This window comes from Zootoca vivipara, chromosome 4 (genome assembly GCF_963506605.1).
Source record: "Zootoca vivipara chromosome 4, rZooViv1.1, whole genome shotgun sequence".
Classification (NCBI taxonomy): domain Eukaryota; kingdom Metazoa; phylum Chordata; class Lepidosauria; order Squamata; family Lacertidae; genus Zootoca; species Zootoca vivipara.
Window position 1 is genome coordinate 50,122,517 of NC_083279.1, and position 25,286 is coordinate 50,147,802.

General features: G+C 45.6%; 1 protein-coding gene across 1 annotated transcript in view; it reads right to left on the minus strand.

The window, feature by feature from the left end:
• Positions 1 to 24,403, minus strand: part of SIM2 (SIM bHLH transcription factor 2) — a 54,142-nt gene extending 29,739 nt beyond the window's left edge. The window contains exons 1-3 of the mRNA XM_035116471.2: positions 24,229 to 24,403; positions 5,612 to 5,694; positions 1,547 to 1,636 (exon numbers count right to left, since the gene is read on the minus strand). Coding sequence (XP_034972362.1) covers positions 1,547 to 1,636; positions 5,612 to 5,694; positions 24,229 to 24,403 — 348 coding nt within the window. The remainder of the gene's footprint in view (positions 1 to 1,546; positions 1,637 to 5,611; positions 5,695 to 24,228) is intronic.
• Positions 24,404 to 25,286: the final 883 nt, after the last annotated feature.

A 25,286-nucleotide genomic window follows, 5' to 3' on the forward strand; every position in this document is an offset into this window, starting at 1 on the left:
AGGAAAATATTTCAAAAGGTCCAACAATGACAAAAATGGTCCTGCAAAAAACCTTAGTTCCCAATTGTTAATTGCCCCTGAGGAAACAGAAAGCTGGTTGCTTCTGCTGCCTTGCCATTCCCCTCTTAGTGGTGCCTAGGCAATATGATTCCAGACTCTACCTCAGGTCCCTTGCCCTATCAGTGAGTTCATAAATAGTTACATACCATTCTTAAATCTTTTTTTAAGATAAATAACAATCTGTCTCTAATTATTAAAAGTCAAAGCAAATATGTGGATCTTCGCTCAAGGCTACAAGGAAAAGCCTGCGAAATGAAGCTGGCAAGCTAATACTGACCCACCATGCACTTTAAGGCCCACATGGGAGCATTCTATAAGAGCCACTCCACACATGAAAATAAACACCCTCTTTACTGTTTACTGAATCAGCAGTACTTCACACAGGTTTCAGAAAATAACATTTCCATGATAGTGGGAACATCCAGTGTTGATAAATGGCACAATCCTCTACATCAGAAGGAAATCACACTGAGTTTAAATGGTATATGATTGCAACCTAAGGTTGCTAAAGAATAACTTTTCAAACCATTAAACATGGGCTAATTACAAGTTTGGGGCACAATTCATATTTCAAAATGCTAGATCACATCCCAATTCAGCTTGTTAACAGAAATAGAATTGCTCTATTCTAAACACATGTACTTGAAAGTAAATCCCATTGTTTTCAGTTAACCATACATTTAAGAAATTGTTAGTTACCTTTAAAATGAACAAATGTAACAGTGCCCTAAAACCCCAAACACTAACGTTTGAGCAGAACAGTAGTAAACCTGGTTTTATGAGTTCTACCATAAACATATAAAAAGCTTTACTGAAAAGGCCACAAGGCTGGCAAAACTCAAGAAAAATTGCCTGAATTCCATGTGAACACTCATAAATCTGCTCCCTTTTTATTTTTTCCTAAAGCACATTTACTATAAAACTCAGGTTTCCTCTATTTTCACAGCAGCTAACACTACAAGTGGAGAGACTGTTGTTGCACTCAGTTCCTGCTTGTGGGCTTCCTATAGGCATCTGGTTGGCCACTGTGAGATGGATGGGCCTTTGGTCAGATCCAGCAGTTCTTATATTCTTACTGCATACAATTCAAAACACAGGCTGGAAATTTCCACTTTTTTCCAGAGATCTATACCACTGCTCTGGCCAATGGCCATTTGCAACAACGCCCAGCAAGGAATAGGCGGCACTTGCTATAATTATATGACAAGTGGACTATGCTGTATCCAGCTTCCTGGAGGCTTTAGTAGTACAAGGGAGAGTAGAGTTAGCAAAGCACTTTTGTGGACTGCATTCTTAGTTTCAAAATGTATATCAGTAACAAGCAAAATGCAAAGTTTTTCCTTTACAATGATAAGCTGTGTGAATTATTTAACTTAAAAACAAACAAAACTAAAATCAAGTCAAATGAAGAACTTCATGTCATTGGCAAGATAGTATCACCACATGCTACATCATCATTCAATAGGGGGACAGAACTTGCTCCTACCTGTGATAAACCTAGATGAACAGAAGCAGTTTCTGAGATATACATTATTTTGCCATCAGATGCTACCACAAAAACAAACCCATCCAGAGTCTGCAAAAGAGAAAGAAATATAATAAAATCTTACCACTTACAATTTATAGTCACGTTGCTTGTGATAAGTTTTTTTATTTCCCCCTACAGAAGGAACATATATTTTAAAACATATTACCCATATTGGCTTGATGAAGACTAGGTTAGGTAAATTAAATCTGTGTATCACTTCCCACTAAAACATCCCAAAATGATTTATAAGCAGGTAAAATAAATAATCAAATTAAGTATACAATAATAAAATTAAAACAGATTAAAAACAGATTTAACTGTATTATATAATTGGTGCTGCCCAATTACTATTATACACACACTATAAAAAGTTAAATCTAACTCATTCTCCCCTTACATATGCTAGTTTTACAGCAGCAGCAAATTTAACATTCTCATGTTGATATTGGGTTATTTTAGTACTTAGCAAAAATCCTGAGTTCTTATGGGGGAAACCAATCCAAATTAATTGGTAGAAATAACATCACTATTTACAGTTTTAATGATTCCTGAGTGATGTTTTGCATTCTTCTAACTATTTTTTATTAAGGGTTTCGTGAGCATAGAATAATCTGACAAGTGGCTCCTTTGAAACTTGTAATGAAAATGAAAAGAACATGAATGTTTCATAAAATAAGTTTATTAAACCATAATTTCAAAAATGATAGAAGGGAAATCCCTTGAAAGTTAAATCTACCTTATATAATAGTTCACAAGTAACTGCAATGGACGCGGGTGGCGCTGTGGGTTAAACCACAGAGCCTAGGGCTTGCCGATCAGAAGGTCAGCGGTTCAAATCCCCATGACAGGGTGAGCTCCCATTGCTCAGTCCAGCTCCTAGCAGTTCAAAAGCACGTCAAAGTGCAAGTAGATTAACAGGTACCGCTACAGCGGAAAGGTAATCGGTGTTTCCGTGTGCTGCTCTGGTTCGCCAGAAGCAGCTTTGTCATGCTGGCCACATGACCTGGAAGCTGTACGCTGGCTCCCTCGGCCAATAACGCGGGATGAGCGCTGCAACCCCAGAGTCGGTCACGACTGGACCTAATGGTCAGGGGTTACCTTTACCTAACTTTACCTTTTACCTTTACCTAACTTTGCAATATGCTACTTTGACTGATTCTATTGTTATTGCTTGGGACCTAATATTGCATATTTTAACCAATAAGATAAAATGAAGGCTCAGCAAAAATTAAAGTATATTGTTGTACCGTATTTTAAAAACACTAATCCTGATCACATGAGTAGATTTAAATCTGCTTCCAAATACCATTTTGAGGATTCGGATACGAGTCACAAAAGGAAAGCCATCTCAATCCCAGAAACATGTATTTGGAAGCAAGCTCTGCTGATTTCAGGGAAGAACCTTAATGCACTAGAAGACCATTTCACATTCAGCAGGTCCCAGGTTTAATCCCTGGCATTGCCTTTTGAAGAATCTCAGGTAGCAAGGCAAGTAAAGCTCAAAAAAGCCTGCCAATCAGAATGGAGCAATTATTTGAGAGAGGTGCCACAGCTCAACAGCAGAGCATCAAAGATCTCAAGTTAAATTGCCAGCTAAATCATCTCAGGTAGGCAGGCTGAGAAAGACCTCTGTCTAAGACCTTAGAAGTTACTGCTTATCAGAGGACCAAGGGTCTCAGTATAAGGCAACATGTTCAAATGTTCATTAAAACAAAACCCACCACAACGCAAGTGTGATTAGACCATAAGAATTATCCATATGGAGGGAAAGAGGTTTACATTTGAAAAGGAAAACGTATTTCTAAATACTGTACATAGACAAAACGATTGCTTTTTTATATTTACTAGTTCATATTTTAAGATGCTGGAACAAAAGGAAAGTAATAAAAGGCTGTAACAGAGGGGCAAGTTCAATGTTACCCCAATAAAAAATATTCCAAATTATTCTCTGACCTACTCTACTTTTACAGCATGTAATTAGAACCAGATTACTCTTTGGTTTCATTCCCACCCCCCTTCTTCTGAACATAAACAAAACTTTGTAGCAGTATTAACATGGGGAAGAAATCACTGCTTTCTTAAATAAAACATTGCTTTAAAACATTCCTCATAAACTAGCAATTTGTTCCCCAATGTTATAGTTAGGCTGCATTGGCACTTCCATTAGAAAACCTTACTTTTAGTGGCTCTTTAAATACATGGCACTCCCCTCCCTTCTTTGCTCAAATGTGAAAGCACACATATTTTTAGTAAAGTAGCTACATGTCTTAAAACAACATTTATCATTCATAAATAACTGGACATTTTAAATAGTATTACATCATTATTTTGTAATTTGAAACATAGTAACAAAATTTGAAAATAGTAAATTAAGAAGTTGCAGATAAATATTATAAATATTAATTATTGCAAACCATCTCAAGCGTAAGAAGTAAGATATACATTTTTAAATAGCTAGCAAATAAATAGAAGTCACTAAGCTTCTTGCTGTGTGCCAGACTATAATTTCGAAAGATTAATTTGTATCACATTATGTTTAAACATATATTTGATTTTTGTCAACAAAGATGTTCTAAAAGTTTTTTTCTTAAAGTATACACTATTTTTCATGAAGTTGACTTTCTATGCAACAACGTTATGACAAACGTTATGACAAACAAAGTATACTTTAAGGATGTGAATCAATTTCTGTTTTCATTAAAGTTACTTTCAAAACAAGTTACATTCCAGCAAAAAGATAGCACTTCAGGTCATTTTACACTTCATTCTACATGGTGCCAAAGCATTTGTTAATGTATTACAATTAAATACACCCTACTATCCAATGTAAATTAGTGAATATAATGATTAAGATATGGAAATCTTTATCATACAGTGTTTGTTTATTCAAGTTTCAGAAGGCCCTGCAAATGTCAATCTGCTAGTAAAATGTGGTTGAAAAGTTTAAGAACCAAGGGTACAACACTAACCCACTTAACTGGGAGTAAACCCCATTGAATTAAATGGGAATTACTTCTGAGTAGACATGGTTAGGACTGCAGCATAAAGCATAACTAAAACAAAGCTCTCAAACCTTTACCTCATATTTTCAGGGCTTCCTTAGCAACATGCAAAAAGGTTACAATAGTGAGTGTAAGATGAATTATAGTAATTTTGAAAAACAGTTTATTGTTTTATTTTTCCAGTTTCACCTACTCAAGGCTGCATTTCTCTTTATTATACCTGTAAAATCAGGAGGAATTTACTAGCAAAAAAACATTTTGTGAGGTGAGCACACGCATGTCTATACCCTTTGCAGCACTGGGACTTATACAATAGAGAGAAGCAGAATTCCAAAGTGGATCAACCAGATTTTGAACAACTGTATTTTCAGGTGCTAACGTCAATGGAAGATCTAATCCAGATGTTCTCCTCCCACCACAGGAGCCATGCGTTCTTTTAAAGGTTTTCCCTACTGAGCAATGAGTGAACTGAAATCTCCCATTAAAAATGCATGTTTGTGTATAGATATAAATATGCAACTGTAAAAAGAGCCTATTGCAGCACATGTAGACTGACTGAAATGTGTGTATATGCAAGCATATATTATAAATTACAAGCCACTAGAGTTTCTTGCCTATTTATGCCACTTGATTTATGGTTGTCCGGCATACACAAGATCATAACATTCTTTTATTTTGCATTAACCCATTCATTGCCACTCCCTAATTCTGTACTCCCAAATCATAATAAACCCAGACTAGAAGTCCCAATCTACCCATAAGAGGTTGGAGCTGGCGAGCATGTGCCCATTTTCTCTGCGACGCGTTTGTTCACAAGCCGCAGTTACTAGACTCAGTGATCTACTGCAGAAACATGGACCGTCTCTTCTCTTTTTTCGCCTTTGAAACAAAAATTGCGGCTCTCTCCAAGGGACCGGGCCTTGGGCTTTGGGGTGAGATCCAGTGGGTTTTAACGCAACAAACTTCTCCTGAAACAAGACAAGCAGTATTGAAGCAGCAGCACGAATCGCAGAGACTCTACCTGAAGCAAATGCGAGCCCAGCTCCTTCGCGACATTATCCAAGGGGCCTAATCTGCTCGGCTGGCCCCAGGCGTCTCCCAGACCTAGAAAAGGAACCGAGAAGCCTCAGTTAACGCACATGAATACAGTTCATCTGAAGCAATAGCGGGAGATGCAAGTTGGCCTTTTCCTCTGCAGCAGAGAGAGAAGCAGCGTAACATTGGCTGGGTTATATTAGGGGGAGCTGGGCCTCCCTGCCCTGCCTGTGCAGTTCCCCGAGCGGGTTTCTCGGCGAGTTAGGTGGTCTTTTCCTCAGGAAAATTAGCTCCATGGCATTAGGGTTTAGATTCAGCTGAAGCCCGCCACGTTGCGAAAGGGCCTGGCCGGCCCACATGTTACTCAGGGCTCAGTTGCCATTTTAGAGAGGGGGGGGGATTCCACACAAAGTAAAATAAGCCTCCCTGAAATCGGCCGAGGGGACCTCGCTAAAGACGCCCTGAAATGAGCTTTGCACTCTCTCTTCCCCTCCCTCCCCCCGCCATCTTCCCACAAGCCCTTGCGAAGGGAGGCCGCGGAGGCAAAAGGCAGCCGAGCTAAACTGCATTGGCTTGGTGCTTTCAAGTGCAAACGTTTGGTCCCTTCACTCAAACGCCTGCTGCTGTCGGTTCGGCAAATTCATCCATTTGCCCCTTTCACAAATCCTTCCGATTCAAGACTTCCCCATCTATACAACTTGACTTTGGGCGGAACGGTTTGCTATGATATCCCTGTTTAATTGGATATCATATCACCCTCTAGATTTCTAAGAAACAGACCCACTGAAACCAATGGAGTTATTTATTTTAATGGGCCTATACGCTGTGCATAACCTGAACGTAGCTTTCCCGCCTTTTCTCTTGTGAGGGGAAATTCCCACAGCCCTGCGTGAAATCCCCTCGTTTCCTCCACCCCCAGAAGTCCCTTCAGCAGGAAGTCTAGACTGAGGTGGGATCTCACGCTGCTTATCCCTGGCACGGATCCCCTTCAATGTTACACATTTAATCAATATGAAAATAGATTGTTGATTATGAATGGCATTGGTCGGACTCACCTCCTGACCCACTGAAAGGTTGAAGAAGAAGAAGAAGAAGAAGAAGAAGAAGAAGAAGAAGAAGAAGAAGAAGAAGAAGAAGAAGAAGAAGAAGAAGAAGAAGAAGAAGAAGAAGAAGAAGAAGAAGAAGAAGAAGAAGAAGAAGAAGAAGAAGAAGAAGAAGAAGAAGAAGAAGAAGAAGAAGAAGAAATCATAGATAATAGGGCTGTCGCTTTCGTAGACAACATAATCGCTTATTCTTTAAGGGGACCAAAACATTTTAGCTCTCACACTCCTGGTTGTCTGTAGAGCGTGGACGACTGCATCACTTCGGTTGCTTTTAAAATAATAGTTATTCTTTAAATAGTGATCGACACCGTGCTCTGTATAACGAATGCCCGAAGCCTCTTTCACCAAAGAGATGTCATAACATAATGCCCTTAACTTCAACACGGTCATTTCAGAACCCCTCGGACAGGGTTCGGCTCAAAACATTAAAAAACAAAACATAAACAAACGAGTACTCCAGACGGTTCTTCTGAGATCCTGTTTTTTCCTGACATTGTCATCGGGAAACTCGTCTCTCCTAAATTACTAGCTGTATCGGAAGCTGCAGCCCTTGTACAAAGAGACTAACAACGCCACATGTTGCATCAGGGGAGAATAATTCTGTTTGCAGAATCCTCACAAAACTTCAGTTCTAAACTAAAAAGGCGCCCCAGGTCGGCCTGCAGGGAATGAAGACACACACTCCGCCAGGCCACCGTTGAAGATGTCGGGGCTTTGGCCCTAGCCAAGAAGCCCTAGCCCAGCCCCTCGAACAGCAGCTGCAACGGCATACAGTACATGCTTTCCTGACCCAAATCTTTATGCTGAAAGAACGTTCTGAGACTCAACATGCAATTTGGGTGCATACTGGCATAGCATAAACCTCAATTCAAACTATGTACACCAAACACGCTATACCTTTAAGGCATATTCAAAACACACACACACACACAAACCCATGGCTTCAAGTTTCAAGAAAGGAGATTCCGAATCCGACTCAACGTCAGGAAGAATTTGCTGTTCCTTTGAGGTTTTTAAGCAGAGGTTGGATGGCCATCAATCATGGATGCTTTAGTTGAGATTCCTGCATTGCAGGGGGTTGGACTAGATGACCCCCGGGGTCCCTTCCAACTCCACAGGTCTATGAAAAACTGCATTTTACCCATCACTGAACTATATTAACGAACTGCAGTTCCCATGATTCTTTGGGGGAAATGTGATCTGTGCTTTAAATATCTGGTGTGTACTGCAGCCTACATAGATTGTACATAGTATATCATCTCTCCCACGCCCTTCGCCCCATCTCTTCAGTCTCACTCTGCTCTCTGCTAATAACAATTTTGTGACACGGAAGGAAAGATTTGCATGAAGGCTTGGTTTAAATTGTGCCGCAAAAGACCGCTCCGCCCGGAGGTAAATCAGAAGCACGTTGCTCTGAAATCGGCATTTAATAACAGGCAAGAGAGGCGTGAAGGTCTGGTTCTCAGCTGGGCATCTTTTTTCCTTTGAACACTTATCCGGCTGGCACAGTATTGCCTATGTAACTGGGTTTTTATCACTTTTATACGGTGTAATTAATTAATTAATTAATAGATAGCACCAACTCGTACAGCACATCATATATGAGAAGGCGTTGGTGTGATCTAGATATAAAAATATGATTTGGGGGCAGTTTCACAAGAGGAGAACAAACACCTTATTTTGTCTGAGCGCTCCCAGATTATGAGTGCTTGGTTCACGCAGGCATAGCCAAACTTGGCCCTCCAGTTGTTTTGGGACTACAATTGCCATCATCCCTGACCACTGGTCCTATTAGCTAGGGATGATGGGAGTTGTAGTCTCAAAACAGCTGGAGGACCTTAAGGAGAACATGGTTTTGGTGACATCTCTATGCAGAAAAAGCTCCATAGTAGAAGAGATTAATGATAATGATGTACCGTATATGACTTTAGAGCGCCAGAAGAAGGCAGAATTTATCCCGTTAACCCTAGCAAAAGCGCTGTAGAAAGCAATCTTCCCGCTTCCTCACAAGGAGTAAGGAGTTGGTACACACCTCTTAACCTAGATTAGCTATTCCAGAGTAACTATCAAGGCCTGGTACCTTCCTGGTCCAGAAGCATTGTAAACACAGTTACATATTCGTGGTTATACAATACTCATCTTAATGAGAAGTTATTAACCTTTCTTCACACTCACAGAATGGGTTTTTATTTCCACCCTTTCCCTGTATGTCTAGGAGTGCTGTGGGGATGCTAACCAACGTTCGTATGCAGAACCAAAACCTGGTAATTATTTCTGATTAATTTGCTTGGAGGGCTAATACGACTTTGCACACATAGCCAGTCCATGCGGGGGGCGGGGGACAGTTGGGAAATCCACAAGTTTAATCAAGGTGACTGCGGTTTAGAATAACCAAAGGTCACTCATGTGGTGGTTCTTCTCTCTAGCACAATTTCACTTTCAGTCCTCAAGGCCGGGATAAAGCGCTGCCTCTTCCGAGGCTCTTGAAACGCTCGCCTAGGCTTGCGGCGCTCGCTCCATTCATTCCACTGTGAATTCTGCGTGGCTCCCAGAATGCAAAGCGAAGAGCCCCGTGGAATCCGTGGCCGTGCCTCCCTCCTGTCATTCTCCTGCTCTGCCTGCGGTTGGCGCACGAGATATTCATATTCTTGCTTTCCTCTTCCGGAGACTGGAGCCCTGACCCCAGTCAGGGTAAAAAGAGGGCAAGCGCAATCTGCCCTATGGAGGTGGGACGGGGGGCGGGGGGCGGGGGGCGGGGGAGGGAACAAAGCTGCACCTTCTCTCTGGTAGTCCCGACAGAGCCTTCCTTCCAAGGCTGTTTAAAAAGGGTTTCTTGCTGATGTGAACTGCTCCTTATCTTGTGCAGGAGAGGGAGGAGAAAGGGACTCGACACTCAGCCTTTCCCGCTGCACCTGCTCCCAGGGTGACTGCGCTGGAGACATTGCGAGACAAGCTGGGAATCGGAGCGGGAAATACATGCATGCGTCTGACTGCCATCCAGCGCCATGCAAATTCGTGCAGAAGTGCAAACCCCCTTACGCTCACAGTCCGAAAGAATAGGCTCCTCGAGAAGCAACGCCTTTTTGGCAGCAATGGGATTCACTTGAGAGTAGCATTGTGCTGCAAGAATATTTACAGAAATTAATTGGGTTCCGAATTACACAAGTGTTTGTTGTTGTTGTTAAAGCTAAGACTTGGCTTTAACAGGTTTATGGATTGAGCCATCCCCACATTCAAAGAGCCGTCCGTTCTTTCGAGCAGATGAGCCAGCCATTGTTCGCCGGCTTTTCAAGACCCGCCGCTTGGTACCTGCTTTCTCGCTGGCTGCGCCGCGCCTGCTAATTATACAAGCTGATGCAGAGCCATGAGCACTTGGTGCCCCGTCCACTTTTTCTGCTAATAAGGGAACTGCATGCAATGGGAATGCATGGGGCGCGGTGTGTGTGTGTGTGTGTGTGTGTGTGTGCAGGCAAGACTACGTTGTAAACACTGTATCTTGTGATGTCACAAAGATATAGAAATTACGAGCCACACTTCCATCTTTTAAAAGGAAAAGATATAGCTATCATAAAATTCCTGAACAACATGAATGAGAGCCCTTCCATCGACTATGTGGTTTAGATCGCGCCCCGGCGTTGCCAAATGAGGGAAGCACTAGAGAGAAAAATCAGACATCGTTTTATATTAAACATCTGTTAACTGACAAGCTAGTATTTAAGTGGCTCTGCGGGGTTCACTGTCTCTTTGAGTTTCTTTTTCTTTATTCTCCCCGATCACATTGTGGTACGAATTTATCAGCATGTTCAGAGTTATTTCTACACGCACCTTTTGTCTGAATAACTATCGCCTGGGCTTCAGTAAATGCTGTCTCATAAACCTTTTAACCTTTTTGTACAAGCAAATCGTGTTGTTGTTGTTGTTTTAAAAAATCAAGCAGAACCCAGCTGCATTTTGAGGAAGCCATGAATCCATTGTTGCATTTTCCAAGGAGCAGAATGTAGATTTATTTGCTACTGCTCTCCGCTGCTGGTTATCTCAAAGCCTTTTCCAGAGGGCTACAAATTCCATTCCCACGTATACCCGTTACGTCTTTATCCATAGAAATGCTGTCTTAACTGGGTTAGAAAATATATACTGTATATAAATACACACAAACGTTGCCAAGTCCATCCCTCGGCGTGACATTCAACCAAGGCATCAGCAGTTTAAACATTGTTGCCATCCTGGCAGCCATAAGTAAATCATAAGAACGGCCAACAGAATTAACAAAATGCTAAATCAGTCTTCTATAAAAGTGATTGTGTGTCTTTATTTGTGAGTGTGTGTTTTGATGCTAATATGTCTGCTGACGATTAGGAAATACAAAGCATGTTTGTTCTTTGAGCCAATGGATCTACAGTATGCACCAAAATCCGCCGGACGGGCTCCTTTTCATTGTATCATTTGACATTAGTTGAGGGATTCCCGAAGATTTTTAAGTGTTGCAAGATTCTCTCCAATACAAAATTTAATTCCTCCAGTCGCACTGTTAACAGTGACGGCAGGGCTTTGGGGCAGAGGTTCAGAGTCCCACTCAGCAAAATCAGTAGGAAGCTGGTATCAAAACGCACGTCATTAGCATCCAGAGAGGGGGCCATATAAGACTAAAGTCTAAAATTGCCCCACTGCTCCCACCGCTAAAGCTCAGGTGTATGTCGCCAGAGAGAGCTGGATCCAAAAAAACAATGAAGCTGAAGTGTTTGGGCTAATGCTGATGGAAACTGTGACTTTAGCTACCGGTACTGAAAGCGCAATCCTGTGAATGTTTACTTGGAAGCACAGTCAGTATTCAGTGAGCTTTGGTCCCAAGTAAGTGTGCGTCGCCAGTGATGTAGTGCTGAATACTGAAATGCGGGCGATCTTCATGGCAGCCCCATCTCCCTGCCCCTTCATGGACGTAGCCAAGGGAGGGCAGGGGGGCAGCTGCCCCCCATCAAGTAAAACAATAGAAATACTTAACTAACTGACCAATCACTTCAGTTCTGCCCCCCTCCCCACAAAAGTCCTCCTCCCAACAAAAGCCTCCTAAGGCAAGACAACAAAGTTGAACCTTTGACCAATACAGGCGTTATGGTCAGTATCAAACCTCTCCGCCTTACTTTACAAACAGGCTGATGAAAATGTTTCGGAGGACTCAAAAGCTCCTTTGCTGTTTTGTGACATTTTGGTTGGTCGTAATAAATAAAGGGACTCCGACATTTCTTCGAAACAGAATTGGGCTGCATAATCCTTTAGCTTGCATCCTAGTGTAACCTCTACCTCTTCTTCTAATTCTATTTATCGTAGATGGTGAGGGTTTCCCCCCTCAGAGAACAGCTCCTTTATTTGGCACGCAGAGGATTGGCTTGGCAAACAACTCCCAGAAGACATGAAAGAAGGAGCAGGGAGGAGGCTCGTCGTTCCTGCTTGCCTTTCCCTGCTCTGCAACTGCAGCCTCTATTGAGGAATGACTGCCGCTGCGCGCACCTAAGGCGACTTCCTCTTTACATCTCCATCCTAAACGGCTGCCTTAAAAGAAAGAGCCAGTTTTGCTACAACGAAACCGACTTGACGATTCAGCTCAGCTCAGCTAAATCTCTCCTCTTCCCCATTTTCCAGAGGAACTGATATCTTCGCGGCGTGTGGGAAGATTGTTGTCGTTGTTCAGTATTTGATGAACTGAGTATTTTAAAGGTCTGCACCCCACTCCCCACCACCTTCCTTCTCCTCTTCCCACCCCGAGTCCAGGTATATGAGACACGGGGATGGGGGAAATTCTTCCAACGACAGGAAATCTTTCGAGCCGCTTTTGAACCTTCGGGCGAAGGCGGCATATAAATCCAAAACAAGCGCAAACATGAATAGCAGCAATGCGTTTAGGATCCACGTCGTGCTTCTTAAAGTAAGGGTCTATAAATGTGCGTGGAACTTCCTTATATGTCAGGTACTGCAGAGAACCGCGGAGTTTACCCGCGTTAATTTCCACCCGAAGGGCTAAACCTCCATATCTCTTTAAAATGTAAACACTGGACGCCAGGGCCTCCCATCCCAGGGAAACAAGGACGCCCCCAGAAACAGACCCCCGAACCCAGCACAAGCGTCCGTCTCTTCTGTGTTGTTGTTTTATAAGCAGGGATTATTTGCAGAACTCTGAGAATTCTCCAGCGGCTTCCTCACAGATAAATGTGTGTTTAAATTCCTGCTTAAATTTGAGAGCTGGGTCTGTCTCCCAGGTAAACAACGTGCTAGGCTTCTTTTTGGAACAGCTCGCTTGGAAGCGCTCGCTTTCCGGCAAGCGGAAGGAGCCTCCAAAGAATTGCCTCTGTCCTCAAAATCAGAACCATCAGCGGTACTTTGAAGGATCCCCGAGGATCCTCTGGGGGTGAGTAGGCATAAGGGAGTATATACCGTAATGAAATCGGCAAACGCGGGAGTAAAGCGACGGGCCCGCGATTTATTTTTATTTTTGCTTGTTGTTGGCAAAGGCGTGCGCGCATCCACAGGCCCGGCGACTCTCAGAGTGTCTGGAAAGCTCCCTCTTCAGACTGCAGACCTTCTGCACCCAAAGGGTTGCGTGGGAAGGTGAAGTAGGAGACTGAAGAAAAGCTGGTTCTTCGGCTTTGTAGGTACTGTATATGACTCGCAACAGTTACGGTTGGTCCGGATTAATTTACAGTACCTAAAACTATCGCCCCTTTTAAAACTTATAGCTAATGCGCTTGAAAGGATAGGAAGTCCCATTCTGACGCCAGTCCGTGACGACGACGATGAATACCGATATGTATGATAAGTAGCATCTGATCCACTTTAAGAAATCCGGAGCCGGAGCAATCTTACTACCTACACGGGCTGTAGAATGCGACATTTGCAACGCGATCCTAACGCAACTTTAAACTTAGAAGTAAATCCCACCGAGTTCAGCGAGAAACGGAGGAATCCCAACCTTAGTTGATTAATTGATCGAACTTAATCGATTTAGAAGGCGTCCGATGAACCAGGCATTTCAACACCCACCCCCTACCCCACATTAAGTACTTTTTTTAAATAAAAAAACTGCACGTGACAAGCGCCATCTTAGAAGAGGCGCTTGGCTTCTGTGCGAGAGATCTCGCTTCTGCTAAGGCGCTGCTGCTACTGCGGCACGCGAGCGAGTCCGCCATCTACGAACAAAGAGCGCACCTTTTCTGGGGCAGAAAAACTGGCGGCAGCCCAAAGACAATCCTCTCTCTCTCTCTCTCTGCTGGCAAGACCTGTTTGCTTGCTTGGTGAGAACAAGCAGCAGCAGTGCCACGTGACTCTCTAAGGGGAAATCGCCTGGAGAGGAAAGACATCTCCGCTCCCAGGAAAAACAAACGTCTCCCTTCCTTTTAGCAACAGGCGCCAAACCTGGCTTTGCGCCGCGTTGCTCCGCCTGCTGACTGCAAGCAGCGCCCGCTGGCCGAAGGATGGCGCTCTCCCAATCCAATCCTGACTCCTTTTTCATTTTGCGCTTGAGTCGAGTGGGGCGGGGAGAGAAATTGCTGAAAGGCCAAGGCTGCCATCCTAACCAGGGCTGCCCTCTTGAATAAAATGTTGGGGGGGGAGAGGTAAGCCCCACCCCGCATAATCGATCACATGACTTGGTGCACGCATTCATTTGAATGGCAATGTCCATCGTCTTTGCGGGGGGGGGGCTCGACCCCCTCAAATATTTTATTGGAGGGCGCCGAAGACCCCTTGGTCCCTAGGAGTTGGCTCCTACCGTATGATCCTAACCCTGCCCATTTAGGCCCCCTGGATCCAATGGGCCTTCCTCTTAGATAAGTGTGGGGGAGAGGCAGCAATGTCACTTACCTGGGGCTGTGTCCCGTTTAACTCAGTCGGGTTTAGTCCTAGCCCCGCTTACCTGGGAGCAAGCCAGGTTGAATTGAATGGGAGTCGCTTCTGAGCGATGTATAGGAATGCGCTGCCCGGAACCCTTCCATAAAACGTGGAAGTCTGGCGCAAAGACTGTCTCGGGAAGTCTAGGGTTGCCCTCCCTGGAACACGGACGCCTCCTCTCGGAGGGGGCTTCCTTCCGTCCGTCCCCCTCGTCCCAGACGCCCCTTGCCCTCCCTTCGCTCACGGCGATCCTTCAAGGGATCTCGGGGGGCTGGAGAAACAGGAGAGGAAAGCAGCTGGGTGTCTAGAGCGAGCTAAATCCGACGGAAAACTGCTGATAGCGCTGACACTTGATCCTAAGCACGGTTTACTGCATATTTCAGTTAGGGTCACCACCAGCTTTCTAGGCTGGCTTGCCCCCCCCCGCCCCCGCCCCCGCCCACATGCCTTAAGCCAGTCTTCGCCAAGCTGTTGCCCTACAAATGTTTGGACCAAAACATCGGGAGGGCACCCGGTTGGTGAAGGCTGGCTGAAGGCATATGCAGGAGGGAGCCACAGTCCCACAGACATAGAAAGGCCCAGGAGCTTTTGCAGAAATATATAATCCAATTTCCCAAGACATCGGGTGTTTAGGAAAGGCCAGTGGTCCTTCTAGGTCTTAACCAGCAGTCACAGAAACAAGAATTAAGCACGTAAAAGTTTCCTCTCCTTTATTCGAGGTGAAAACATGCCTCTTCCTGCCCTTAATGTCCGATAAACAGGAGCCGAAACTACACAGGAGGGATGAGATAGCACTCTGCGAGTGCTGGGGGTGGGGGTACCCTCGTCTTTATTGGGACCTTCGGACCCCGGCGGAAAATAGCTTGCAGCAAACATTCAACTTGAGAGTAAGTCCCTTTGGATTCAGCAACGCCTTACATCTGGGTAGGCACGAATCGGATTGTTCTGTCTGCCCCGCATTCCTTCCCCAAACATACTATTGGTCAGGAAAGTTTCCCCACAGCCAAAATGCCTATTTTAAAAAAAACAAACTGGTGTGCAATTATTTAAACAACAACCCCCACCCTGTGCTCTGCCACCCAGTTCCTAAACACCTCAGTAGATCCAGGGAGTTCATTGTCACTTACTTGCATAAAAGTATTCTAATACATCACAATCCATAGCATGTCTACTCAGAAGTAAAACCCCATTAAGTTCAGAGGGATTCTCTCCCAGGTTAGGCTGCAATTAACTCCACTTACCTGGGAGTAAATCCCACGGAACTCACTGAGATGTATTTCAGAGTAGATTTGGTTAGGATTACACTGTTAGAGTGGATAGGATTGTGCTGCAGGATTATAATATTTAAACATGTATACCCGTAAGTAAAGTAAATGTGAATTCACTAAAACCTGGTATATAATGTTGGCTTTTCTGCTTTAATCTGCTCTAGAAGTAGTGACTAAATACATAGAATATAATTGATCATGCAATATTCATAAGAAAACCAGAAACAGTAATAAGGCCATGCGCTGGGGGTTTTCAGTTCTAACTGAATAAGAACAGCCAACGCCAAGGAAAGCTGAAAATCTCCAGGTTTTTCCCGCTGCTACAGGAGGAGACGGCTGCCTTCGGCAAACGCTGATTGATAGTAAACAGGGTTTTTGTCCTCATGGCATGTTAAAAGGTGCATGAAGTTTTTCAGCTGAGAGAGAAAGAGAGGGAGTGTGTGTGAATATACAAAGCCCTCGGATTTTACAGCCTGGTGGCTCTGTGCAAGACGGCTAAGTTTTTATTTAAGCGATCCACAGATGTGTCACGGGCGTTTTAGTATTCTGAAGTTGGGCTGGGAGGTGACTAAACGTGAAAGGCAGAAAGAGGGATACCTTTATAAATGAAGTGAGTCCCGTTAAGACCGAGTGGAAAAGTCCTTAAACCCGAACTGGACTCTGGATTCTAAGCACATTGACTTGAAGTGGGAGAGTCTCTTACTTTTTCTTCGTGCGAGAGTCCTCTGTCTTAACCAGGCTGTGGCTCTCCCCACCACTACCTTGGCGGTGCCCCAAACCAAGTGCCATCAGGGCAGGGCAGAAACCAAAAGCCAGCCCCCCCCCCCAGCACAGTAGGGTCACATTTTGAATTACAGTACTGTAGTATGTGACGCAGCCTAACAGAGGTGAAGACCACTATGTCCGCAGGCTACAATTTATCCAGTCCCCCCCCCTCTAGCCCAAGTCCTCCGCAGTAGTTGGGTGAGTCCCACGCGCCCTGTTCTATTTCCCCATATAAGTTAACCAACAGGGCAAATGGCAATGCTGGCGTAGTGCTGGCAGAGCAAGAGCAGGATACTTTAAGAGCGCACGACATACATTTAAAGCAAGGCAACTGAATCATGGGAACCGTAGTTTCTCCCTCACGGAGCTACATGTCCCAGCACCCTTCATAAACTACAGTTCCCGGGATTCTCGTGGTGGTGGAGGTGGTGGGGTGCTTTCAGTGCAGCTATGGCACCTTTGTATTTGATTTTGAGCTGATAACTATACGATTATAAACTGGGGCTTTTCCGGGGAAAATACCTCTAGGAAAGCGGTGTCATGTGTATGCCTTTCTTTCTGGATTAAGGCGACCGAGGTTCCAGGTTTGCTTGCTTTTTAAAAAAAGTCATTCATTAAGCAGCTGGCCTCCCTTTTTGGTTTAATCATTACGCAGCGGGCTGTTTTTAAATGTTCATTTTCATCGCTACGCGGTGTAACACTTTAACCATTGCGTGTCCCCAACCTGTAAGGATCCTGGATGGGGGGAGGGCGCTTCACTTCCTAGAGTGTTCCTCTTTCCCCCTCTCCTATTGTGAAGGAAAAAAGAAAAGTAAACACCCGCGGAGAGAGGGGGGGAGGGAGAGGGAGAGGAAAGGAAAATGAAGGCATCCCGTTCTATATCTTCCTTTTACAGCAATAAACGGTCGGACATGAAAACACGTACAAAAATTTTTTTTCCAAGCACAGCAACGGATGATGTTACAGAGCCGAGATCTGACGCAGATTTCTGCCTCCTGCCTGGACTTTAATTCGTGGATCACGAAGGTCAGCGCAAAAGCTCGGGGGCTAAAGGGGAGAGAGTCGAGCGCGATATTAGATCCTGGGGAGCAGCTGGGGATTCTCACCGCAAGGCTCGGGGACTCCGCCGGGTCAGTCGAGAAACCTCGCCAGCATCTGCCGAAAAGGCTCTCGGTCTGATCCCCCGATCTGTAAGAGCTGAAGACCCAGGATTTATGCCGCTCAGCACCCCCAGCGTTCAGCCCGCAAAGGGCCCGCTCGTAAAGGCGGTTTACTTGCAAGTAAGACCCAGGGCGTTCAATGAGGCCGACGGCCTTCATCCGTCTCTTCGGGGTCGCAGGCGGCCTTAGCGGCCACCTGTTTCATGCAGGATCGGGCTTCAGCGGAGGCTGGGGCTGCCTAAGCCCAGGGGAGCAGGGGTTTCAAAGGCATTTCCTCCTCCGAGCGGCGCTACGGTTTCCTTGCTCCTCAACTCCCCCCAACCACACATCTTCCTTTGCCCCAGCCACTCAACAGAAATGCCCAGCCATGCTGCTGCGGGAACCTCTTTTTTTACTGGAAGTGCTCTTGGAAAGTGCCATATTTTAAAAGGAAGGAAGGAAAGTGGGGGAGGGGAGCGGAAGATATTTATTTCGATACATTATATGCGGGCGAATCTAAATTAATATTCCATATAGAGTTGCGTTTGCATTTACGCAAACCATTACGTCTAGATAAATCCGAAAACGGGGGGAGTAGGTGGTTTTGTTCTTGTTTAATGTATTTATTTGGGCCATAGGACACTCTTAAGTGATTGCTGTCGGGAGCAGATTGCAATAGGTTTCAACTTTCCAATGCAATCCTGTCTTTGAACTGGTAACTCTGAATCTGGGCAGTTTCGGTGGGCTTTTCTGGTTATAAAGGCCCGGAAACCCTTAAAACGTAGCCGGAGCCCTTGTTCGTGAAAGAAACACGAAAAGGCAGAGAATCTCCTCTCTTTCTCTCTCTCCTCTCGCCCTTCCTTTTTTCCTTTCTGTCTCTTTGCTGAAGAAAACCAAATCCACCCGAAGTGACATTCCCTCCACGCATCCCGGACGATTGTGAGTTGCTAGCAACTACAGAGGCAGAGAGAAAGCGAAACCCCTTGCAATAAATAGCTTGTGGTTTGCAACATGTTTTTCCTGGGGACAGAGGAAGAACCGTCAGGGAGGTCCTATATAACACCGAACTTTCCGCTTTCCTACTGTACTTAACAGATACCCAACTTTGAAAAGAACTGCTGTATACGAAAGTTAAAAGAACCCTCCCATAAACCCTGCAATTAATAAACCTGATTACATTGATTTATAGTCCCCAAGGGGGATAACGGGGGATCCCCAGGTCCTGTTCTGAAGGGGGCTGAGGCTCCAGTCTTAACCCCGTTCACCTGGAACTTAGCCCCATTGAAGTCAACAGGGCTTACACAGCAATCGTTACCATGTCTACTTAGAAGTAAATCCAACTGAATCCGTGGGCTAAAATGGTTTTGCCCCTATCATTTTAATTGCCCCCCAGTTGTCCCGGTCCTTTAGAAAAAGTGTCCAGGCGAGTTGCGATCCTCAGAACCGGCTCCCTTCAAATATCCAAACACTATCCAAATTTATTCCACTTTCATTAAAATGTTATTCTCAAGCGATCCTTTCCTGAAAGGGCTGAAGGATGGAACTGGGATGCAATTAAGTCATCCCAAATCGGAGCACGCACAGACACAAAATCGCTCACATATTTGTGCACCTTCACTTCTCATGCGCACTTCTCAACATAGGGAGTTTGGCTAATTTCTAGGAGGAGCGCTGAAGGAATTGAACAAAAATGGATCAAAATTATCTCTCCTATATTACTCAATTCCTATGTTTTAGGATACGTGGAGAATCTTTTCAAAGTTTACAATCACCTTTTGTCAGCATGACAGAATTATCGAATCTCCCTGCTGTTAACTTGGTACTTTATTCACACTTTTTAATTTATGAAATAATGGAGAAAGAAGAGCAGCCCAATCTTCTCCGTGTTTACTGGGAAGTAAGTCCAGCTGAGTCCAGTGGGATTTATTCTAGGAATGCCCAGGAATACAGAGTTAGCGGCAGCCCTAAATCCACTTTCCTGGGAGTAAAATCTATTGAACTCAATGGGACCTACTTCTGACTAGACATGTATTGCAGCGTCCTTATCTTTTGTAAGTTCAGATGTTCTCTGTTTAATCTTTGTTAAAGCTAGACTTTGCCGGTATATCTCCGCAGCAGGAACACGCACGTGCTGGCAAACTTTTTTCCCCTGGTGCTTCGGTTGGACAACTTGGTATACGCCTTTAGACTATGACTGGCAGTCAATGTTAGGGCTGCAATCCCATGCCCAGTTTACTGGGAGTAAGCTCTGTTTAACTTAATGGGATTTCCTACGATCCTCAAAGTACTTACTCCCGAGTAACACCAATGAACTTTATGAAATGCCGAACAAGCCGGATGAGGCTGGAGCTGCAATCACCTTAACACCTAGAACTCTTAAACGGGGCTGTGGATCAAGCTGCAAAAGGAAAATCGGGGCTTTTGAGGTGTCTATTCCTTTCTTACTCTCCACGGTCTTGAGACAGGCCAAACTTGGGTCAAATGCAAACTAGCACTTGATTTGGTATATTTTCTTTAGGCAAACTGCCTCAAGTTATCAAGGCAGAGGAGAGGGAAGAAAAAGCGTGAACAAAGGTCCGGTTGTTACGCACTTCCTCCGACTGAAAAATGCGCAGCTCAAATGCATCTTTTCAAGTGAGCAGGGATTACGGACAGTGTTCGGGTCCACTAAGAAACTGCCACTGAAATCATTGGGACTAATTTCTTCCTTGTGTAGGATTGTGGCGTTTTCTGGGGGAATGAAACCTTGGATTCAAAGCCTATGAAATAAAATGCTGAGGACTGGAGAAATGAGGGCATCCTTTTGCTGAAGGAACCGCAGTTTTGTCTGAATACCCAAAGAAATTGAAATGATGTAGCTGGCTATTCTTAAGCAACCTCCCACAATGCTTCTTCTCTGAGTTAATTTTAAGAAGCGAAGGAAAAATATCCCAAAGAGAATTCTTAGCCAGCAGGAGCCCTGGCGACTTGGGAAGAGCAAATTCCCGAAGCTACTTGCCTTCCTTCCGACGGGATGGGGCTTTTTATACGGCGGTGTGCTTACAGCTATAGCAAACGCTTGATCAAATGAAAACAAAACAAACAAAACTCTCGCCTTTCCAGGCAACAGATGCAGTAAGAGCACATTAAAAGAGGTCCTCCATAGGCCTCCTCATTCAGGCCAGAGTTGCCCGCAAGCAGGAGTGAAAAGGTAAATCCAACTGGTTTCAATATAAGCTTTTTAAAGGATTAGGATAGAAATAGGACAACAATTTATACTGTAAGCTTCCTGGGGCAGGGAACTATTTGTTAGTGTGTAATACACCATGTTCACTGCTTAGATAATAATCAACATTGATAGAATACCAGCCTCAAGCACATCAACTTGATTTCAGTGTGATCATCAGTGCAATCCTATACCTGCCTACTCAGAAGTAAGTACCTTTGACTTCGATGGCACATACTCCTAATTGTGCATAGAATCCTAGACATACTTCCACGGGAGTAAGTTCCATTTAACTCAATGCCATTTACTTTCGGCAACTTTCATAGAACTGTACTTTTATTAAGTATGCGTAGGGTTTCGGCCTTAAGGAGAGAGATATAAAGAAGAAAAAAAAAACACTGTCTCAAACCACTCTTAACTAGATCGTTTCTTCGAAGGCAGGACATATTTCTGCTATCAAAATTAGAACGGCTCAGATGTAACGGTGACTTTCTTTCTGACCTAGCGATTGTTAACCATAAAACGAAAAATGAAAGGATTACAAAAGAAGTCTGTTTTCCCATCTCTGGAGGAAATGGTCCTACGAAATGCGGAAGTTAGAAGACTCAAGCGAGTAAGCCAAGCCACAAGGCAATCTCCACCAAATGGCAGGTGCATTTTATTTTAGGGTTTAGGATTTTAGGGGAAGAAAACGCAAGGACAATACATTTAATCTGACGCAACCCTGCCTCCAGAGGGAAAGAGGTGGGTAAGTCATCTATCTGTGTGTGTCTCTTTGTTTGTAAAGGAGAATGAACATTATTTTTTAAGCAGTGAGCGGGGCTTATCAGAGCAGAGAGGCTGCTTTGAGCAGCTGTCTGCGGCGCTGGATGGAACTAATTATATCTCCTGCCGTCAGCTCGATTCCCGGCTGGCGCTGCCCACCACCCAAGCCGGCTGAGCGCTTGTTTACAGCGGAGGCTAAGACGCAAATCTCCCTGCGACTCCTGTCAATTTCAAGGCTGGCGCTGAGGAGGGGTTTCCGCCGAAAGCGCAGCCCTGCAGGCGGCTGCGCAAAAAGGGAAACCGCCGAAATGCACACCATTGCGGATAAACTGCGGTGGAGAGTTTATTTACACCACAAATATAGGCAACCCAGCGAGGGAGACCCAGCGGGCTTCCTGGGCCGAATCTCAGCTTTTCAGCTCGTACTGCAAGTCCAGTTATATTGCTAGCTAATTTTACACTTTTGGAATTGCCACTGATCTCACCACATGGGCCTCTCTAATTCCAGTAGGGCGCATTTTAAAGTAGATATCCTAGAATAGCAGACCTTGCGCCTATTTAGTTTGCAATCAATCGACTTTACTATTATTTTTTAAGCGTCCACAACTCAACTTGCTACTGAGTCAGACCATGTAACACAATATTCTAACTGGGAGCACTTTTCCAAGGCTGCAAAAATCCATACCTGGAGACACCCCGAGTTGAACTGGGACCGTCTGAGTCTAAATGGGTTTAGGGTGCTGGCTTTGCGAGAGGGGGCTTGAGATCGTTTGCGACTCTCTGAACCTCCAATTAAGCTGATCTATATTACAGTATAAGAAAGCTTAAATTAAATCATTCCGCCTTAACTTTCAAATAAAGTTGTTCTGGCTGCAATCTCACACATAGGCATGCATAGATTGCCGTGCTCAATCATTTTCTCTTGCATCTGTTCATTTAGATCCTCAGCACATTTACTTAGGAGTAAGCGCCATTGCTTCATAAGACCCGTAAAGTAAAGAAAAATTGTGATTATGCCTCAGGTTGGAGAGAGTAAGTTTACTTTCCAGCTCCTCCCCACTCTATCGCCCTCGGGCTGTCGAGTCCTTTATCTACTCAATTCAGCTTGTTTTGCTAGTTAAAGATACGGAGAGCAGGACTGTTGTCTATTTTTCACCTGAACGATTTTCCGGACGGTATATGCGGTTCAGGCAACAAGCGAGCAAATCTGTAGTGTTGGTAGGCCTTTGATCTTGGAAAACCTGACACTCCCCCGCCCCCCCAGACCGTGAGATACAAAATGTAATCTTCCAAAGTTTTCTTTTTCTTCCCTGAGTCTGGCAAACCATTGACTGTTGGCGGAAACCCCAGCAGTCATGGCTAAAACACGGGTTTTCTCTTTTTCTGGAACGTTACACACATCTCCCCCCTCTTTCTTCTAAATATTGCTAGCAAAGTTTAGTTAAAGGGTTTATTTTGCTGTGCTTTTATGGTGAATTGTCTGACAATTGACTGACCAACCCTGTCTTGTCATACTCCCACAGAAGCCCTATCAGATGCAGTACATGTGACATCGGAAGGATTTGTATTTCTAAAGGTGGAAAGTGCTTCACTGTCCGGCTGCGATGGCCATCTCTCTCCTGCAAGTCTCTTGACTTCAGCAGCACTACTCCAGCATTAAACGCGTTGCAGATTCCTGTAAATACCTTTTATTTCTGCACTCAGGCTTCCGTGTCTGGTATTAAAGAACTCTCGGTCCGATGTTAAACACGTTTCGTTAAGCAAAAGGCCACTGAAGTTATTCTGAAGAAATGCCGTTTCGGGTTCTTGGGCCACAATCTACAATTTTTGAAACTCCAGAGCAGTCCTACAAAAAGTCACGGAAATCGCTCCCAAAATCAAAGGGCTTCACTGCATCTAACGAGCATAGGAACAAGGGAGAGTGGGGTGGGGTGGGGTGGGGTGGGGTGGGGGGCGATCCGCGTCTGCCTTGGCGTCCGTAGGGCTGAACAAGGTATTCAGCTGGTGGTGTCAGAGAGCGGCCACCCAAAACGTTGTAAATCGAGCTCTGAGTATCTTTCTAGCTGTGTGCAGAGAACTAAACGCCAGCCTCTCCAAGGCAAACCCAGAGAGCTCACGACAGTCTCCGCTGACAATCGAGTAGGACCCTAAGAAGTCCCTGGATCGGTCCCAAAGATCCATTTAGCCCGTGGTTCTCTTTCGGGTCCTCCTAAAAGCCAACTGGTGCCTCCAGGCCAGGATTTTAGGGAGCACGTCCAGGATCCCAACCCCCTCGACAGAATTAACCCCAGTAGGGTTAGTTGATCCACCTTTGAAACTGAATGCAGTGCCCCTCTAAGGAGGCGGAAAACCACTAACTCCAGGGTCCTAAATTTCTCAGTTGCATCCCTGACCTGCCCCCCTGCCAACCGCCCACTTTCCTCGACCCTCGCGATCTGAAGGGGCAGAGGCGAATCCCCCTCGCCTCGGGACTGACTCACCTTCGGGGAAGACGGCTCTCATCTTGAGGTAGCTGGTGGTGAGGCGGATGATGGACGCCTTGTCGAGCTGCGACGTGATCGCCGACGGCAGAGGCAGTAGCTTGGCTAGCTCGTAGAACTCGCCGTTCTCCTTCTCGCGGCGCGTCTTGGCGGCGTTCTTGGACTTCTCCTTCATCGCAGCGGCAAGTGTGGCGAGGCGGACGCGAGGCGGGCACTGGCATAGTCTCGGGCCCGCGAGGCTGCTGCAGGCGGGCCGCGAGCAGGGACTTCGCCTGGGCCTTCCGACGGCGGCGGGCAGCACCAGCCGCCGAGCCCAGACGTGGAGGAGCGTGAGGTGGCGGCGCCTGATTGCCTCTTCTCTCTCTCTCTTTTAAAGCAGGCTGGCGAGATGGCCGTCAGTCTCCAAGAACGAAGGTCGGCGTTTCTATGTCTCTCTGCGCTTAATGGTCTCCCTCGCCTCAGCGCAGCCTTCGAATGAAGGTCAGAGAGAAGCAGGCGGCCACCCGGGCGGGGAACCTCGGCTTGGTGGCGTCTCCCCTGAATCGAGACTCACTAGCTCGCTCGCCCGGAAGGCAGGCGGGGACGAATCGCTCGCTCCTTTCCCTCCGCCTCTCTCCCCGCCCCCCTTAACACGTGTGTTCTTGCTGTGTTTATTTTAGACCCCCCTCCGGGCCAAACTGGTCTGCCTTGTGCGTCACACGCGCCCCAGCCCCCTCCGCGCCCCACGGCCGGGAAGGAGAGCGGCTCGGCTGGCTCCCGAAGGAAGGGCTCCGCGGGGATCCGTTTCCCTCAGAGAGAGCCCGGAGTTGTCACAGAGCGTGTGGAGACGCCGCTCTCTCCCGCCCGACCCGCCCCCTCAAGGCAGCAGCGAGCGGTGGGCGACGCAGAGCTGCCGCTCGGGCACTTGGCGCGCCAACAAGCCCGAGGGGATCTTTTTTCTTTCTTTCTTTCCCGCCAGAAAGAGAGAGTGAAATGTCCCCCTCCCCTGAGGTGGCTCTCTTCCCTGCTCGGAGTCTCTTCACTGCCACCGGAGCGAAGAGAACGCTTCCCGTCGCTTG